The sequence below is a fragment of the Oryzias melastigma genome, unplaced genomic scaffold, assembly GCF_002922805.2.
Source record: "Oryzias melastigma strain HK-1 unplaced genomic scaffold, ASM292280v2 sc00644, whole genome shotgun sequence".
Taxonomy (NCBI): Eukaryota; Metazoa; Chordata; class Actinopteri; order Beloniformes; family Adrianichthyidae; genus Oryzias; species Oryzias melastigma.
In genome coordinates, this window is record NW_023417233.1 from 1 (window position 1) to 2,989 (window position 2,989).

Consider the following 2,989-nt stretch of genomic DNA (forward strand, 5'->3'; position numbering starts at 1 on the left):
AATTTTCTTTTTTTTCTTTCAAATTTACAATCTGATTTACTTTAAGCTGATCCAAATGTGACCCCATACAGTTTACAAAAGCCAATAAAATACATGAGATGCATCAATAAAAGGAGTAAAGGAAAACACAAAAATACTACAAACTATCAAATGTTGAGGAAACCTTTTTTTATTTTAAAACATGGACATTCTCCACATATTTTCTTTTTGTGACGAGGATTGTAGAACCCAAAAACACAGCTGGACAGACGGCGTTCTCTCACATGAAGCTCTTCTATGCTGAGCGAATCAATATGGCCATCCACATGACACAGATGTCACCTTGGTGGGGGCTCTATTTTTAGGGTTTTGTTGTAAGCACATTTAGAACTCGATAAATTGACTTTTTATTTTCAATTAGGTCTCCCCTGCTAAATGTTACGGCGCAGTGAGAAATGGGCCATGGTAACAGGCGGACAAACAGTGACTCCGGATGCTGACGCAGACCTGCTTCCCTTTTGTTCTCTGAATGAAATGCATCTGGTTTATTCATTCATTTTTTTCACGTTTGGTTGCGACATGAAAGTCACTCCAGCCAGAAACATCCAGGTGTCATAAATGAATCATAGTTTAACAGCTGCTGCAAATGTTTCTGCTCTTCCTGGATCGTTGTTTTGAGGAAATGCTTTGTTGAATTGTGAGGTAAATCACAGCTTCTGGCTCCAAAATCAAATGTATTTATTTTATTTTTTGCTCCGTCTATTGAAGGGGTAAGCTGCGTGACATTACAGTGGCACAGGAGGCATGTGGCAATGTATCATTTTTAATATTTTTCACTCAGTAAAGAAAGTAACAAACTCAGGATGTGAAAGAAAACCCACAAAAATGCTGATCTTTCTTTATTTTTTCTTTTCAGTCAATGAGATCATCAGGAACGACCTGTCGGCGGTCTCAGTCCAAAGCCAAACGTAGTCCCACACAGGTAAAACCTGATGCTTCCAGGTGGACTCCAGCATCACAAGAACAGTTTTAAATCTGTTTTCTACGTGCCTTGTGTTTCATAAATGACTCGTTTCGTGGAATTTATCCCAGCAACAGCACATGGATGACAGTCAGTGAAACCTCCTGCCTTCGCACAGAACGGTGCTTCCAGTGGACCATTTATTATGAATTGTGCATGAATGGTTTGTGTATATACAGCACAGTTTGCATATCTAGTTTTGAGACTAAATGAAGGTGGCAGTGCCCTTTTGACCGTTGTTGATGCTCGCCTCTGAAGTTTAATAAATTCTAAGCAATAAAAGTTGGAAGAAAGTGAAACTTGAATGTCAAAACAGAGTCAAAAAGTCAAACTTTTAGCTTTTTTTTTTTCTTTGAAAGCTCAGCCACCAAAGGTTAGAGGTCAAACAAAAGCCATAATTTAAGAACAAATATAGAGGACTGAAGCTGATTTTAAAAATCAATCAATTTTCTGTCTCCTGACACAATGCAGTTATCTTTAATACATGGTTCTGTTGCAGGTACGATCGATGTTTTGTAAAAAAAGAAAACTTTCTGACATTAGCAGGAGACCCTACTATCTGTTGGTTTTATGCAGTTCTGCTTTTTCTGTTTTATTTGAAGGTTAAAGTTTACATCCAAAACTAAGAAATTCAGCTTTATTTGCAAAATCAAAGCTTTTTAAACCTAGAGTTAGAAAAAAGCAAAAAACAAAAGCAGAGGAAACATTTCTGCTACTACACAAACTGATTCAGAGCAAATTTGCACATTTTTTGATGACCCCAGACAGATTACTACTAATATAATTATTAAATATGGTTCCAAAGTAATTAAAAAAAGAAGCTTAAAGTACCAATAAAGTAGGAATCATTTGCTTTCCTGTTAAACCATTCGGTAGTGAACAAAAGAAGAAAATCCACCAGTTTTCTTCTGCATGTGGTGATGGAATACTCCTGTGTTCAAATCATCCCCAAACTCATGTTGCAGCTCTATTCTCATGAGCTTCAGTTACCGAAACTACAGTATTTCAATGTGATCAAATAGAAATGAGTCCCAATCTGCCATTTTATTTTAAGCACAAGTGCATCCCAACACATTTAAATCTACATTGTTGGGTTTTGACAACAGATCCACTTTTTGTTTGCACTCAAACTGATTAAAAACATATTTGCTGGGTCATTATAGTCTTGTTAGGGTCATTAAAAATGGTACTCAAGTAAGACAAGCCTTAATTCATCAAAAAATGTGCTTTAGTGAAAGTAATAAGTCATGTAAACAATTGATTTAGTAAGAGTAAAAAAGTAACTGGTGACAGAAGTGCTCAAGTATTGAGTTCAAGTTTAAAATTAAGACTAAAACTCATTTGCAGATTTTATTTTGAAGTAACCAAATTGAAAATGAACTTCCTTCTGTTTACAGTCTAATTACCAATAATGGATCTGCTAAAGACACGTGTGGGCTCATAAGTGATATGCAATATTGTTCATAACGTTTCAAATAGCGTCACTGATGCTTTATGGCCAAAGCAGCTGAATTATTTTACACTGATGTTTACCTCTAAATGTGATTAAATGCCAAATGGAAATTTACACTTATTTTATTGTGTTTATCTAAAAAAAAAAGAAAATACAAAGCAGTATTAGTTATCCTCACAAATCTTGCTGGGTAAAAATATGTTGCAGAAAACCACTCCAAGAAGTACATTTTTTACCAAAAGTTACCAAGATTAAAGCAAGTAAGTAAAAATGAATTGTTCTCATCCACCTCTGGAACTAAGTGACACATTACTGTAATAATAACAAGTTCTATAGCGTTTTTTTTAAACTATTTTTTCATCAGTTATATACAGTATTTGAGTTTCTCAAAGAAATACAACACATTAGTAGCTTTTGTGTCTTTTTAAAGAATGTATAAACAGTTCCAGCTCAGAATCCAAAGAATATGTCACATTTGTGGACAGCAATACCAAATATTTCTGTTTATTTTTGTACATTATTATTTATTCTCTCTG

General features: G+C 34.7%; 1 protein-coding gene across 1 annotated transcript; it reads left to right on the forward strand.

The window, feature by feature from the left end:
• Positions 1-894: 894 nt before the first annotated feature.
• On the forward strand, positions 895-2,600 carry LOC112139106 (nuclear factor of activated T-cells, cytoplasmic 1; the record flags this gene model as incomplete). Its single annotated transcript, XM_024261808.1, is given in 1 exon segment — positions 895-2,600. A coding segment is annotated over 1 exon segment (57 nt), but the record flags the coding sequence as incomplete, so codon positions are not given.
• Between the last annotated feature and the right edge of the window lie 389 nt (positions 2,601-2,989).